Raw genomic sequence first — 1,533 nt, 5'->3', positions numbered from 1 at the left:
GACTACCACTCATAATCACTTGATGAAATTTGAATAAAGAGGAATAATTTCATCCATTTTCATCCATACTTGCTGTGCATTGGTGCGACGAACTCCGTTCCCTCAAACACGTTCCCCTTCGCCTCCAGAAGCGCCTCCGCCGACACCGCCATGAGGCAAATCTTCTCCCGAAAGATCCTCCTCCTCGACGTGGTCGTCATCGCCTGCTTCCTGTACTTCACGGTCTCGGGCCTGTACGGAGGGCCGGCCGCGCTGCAGGTGGCGGCGCAGGCCGGCCGGAACAGCACTGCGGTCGGGGACGGCGACCTGCCGAGGAGCACGGAGAGGGAGAGGAATCAGCACGAGAACGAGAATCCTCGTGGGACTAAGAAGGAGCGGAAGAAGAAGGGGGAGCTTAAGAGGCAGAGAAATAGCAGGGCCCCGCTGCCCGCCATCGAGCCCTCTGGCGGCGCCGCCCTGCGCGGGATTGATCTCGCCGAGTACACTCCAGAGGTAAGTCGTATGGAAATATTCATAAGAAAACAGAAAATAGAAAGTAAAAGTTGGAGAGAAAGAAGGAATAACAGTGACAGATAAAAAGGGTATTTGTATTTACCCTTGAAGGTGTAATTAATTGTAATTAGATTATTTTCTTACCAAAATTATTATCTTAATTTTTCCCCACAGACCCTCATTTCCTATCACGATCACTAGCTTAAAATAAGTATCATGTCCTAGTGAACATTTTCTCTGGATGTATCATTAGCCTTTTTACTATCAATTTCTAATACGGCCGTGGATATTTTGCTTGAAGCCCAGTCCATTAACACTCTCGCCCCGCCCTCTACCCCGTGGGCTGGGACGCTGTGGACGATATCCAGTTGTGTTAAGGGCACATGGCTGCTGCTGAGCTCTGTGCCCGGCGATAACTGCCCAGCGCCTACGAAGTAGCCAGCTCTTCCCTGAACTTAAGGGGAACATGGGATTGGGACAAGTGGAAGAAAAATCAGAGATTGTATAAAAGCGTCTAAAGTAAACCCGACTGGGGGCTTATGCAATAGCCCCCATTCTTCCTCCATGTTTGAGAGTCAAAAACCTCGCCTCGAAATCCCTCTCCTTCTGACCGGGCCCACGGCCGCCATTCGATGTGTTTGCGGATTCGCGGATAGGAAGCCCCGCGGCTGCATTTCGGTCTCCGCTGACTTCCCATATCGTAATATATAATTTCATAATGTTTCTCTTCATGAGTGTTGTTTCATGGTTATGGTTGTTTACTTGAAACCCTATTGAAAAGAGCCTCATTTTAATGCTTCTTCTTCTCGGTGCGGTGAAGAACAAAATATGCGTAATTTGCCAGTTCACACATCAAGACCACAGAATCACCAAATATGCTAACTTTGCGCTTTGGTGCTAGATTTAGCGTGTTTTTTTTTTTATAGAAATCTAGTATTTTTGCAGTGCTTTGTCACTGACAGCACGTGAATTACCGCCACTGCAAGCAAGATCCTGACGCCATGAATCAAATAGATTACGGATAACGAATCAGAAGTCAGC

The 1,533-nt window shown here is 47.9% G+C and overlaps 1 protein-coding gene across 1 annotated transcript in view; it reads left to right on the top strand.

Moving 5' to 3' along the window:
* LOC119593015 (carbohydrate sulfotransferase 11-like) overlaps positions 1-1,533 on the top strand; it is a 12,669-nt gene that overhangs the window by 3,675 nt on the left and 7,461 nt on the right. The window contains exon 2 of the mRNA XM_037941909.1: positions 129-492. Coding sequence (XP_037797837.1) covers positions 151-492 — 342 coding nt within the window. The 5' untranslated portion in view covers positions 129-150. The remainder of the gene's footprint in view (positions 1-128; positions 493-1,533) is intronic.

Source organism: Penaeus monodon, chromosome 31, assembly GCF_015228065.2.
Source record: "Penaeus monodon isolate SGIC_2016 chromosome 31, NSTDA_Pmon_1, whole genome shotgun sequence".
In the NCBI taxonomy this organism is placed as follows: domain Eukaryota; kingdom Metazoa; phylum Arthropoda; class Malacostraca; order Decapoda; family Penaeidae; genus Penaeus; species Penaeus monodon.
The sequence above is the reverse complement of the archived record's forward strand: the minus strand, read 5'-3'. Positions and strand labels throughout refer to the sequence as shown.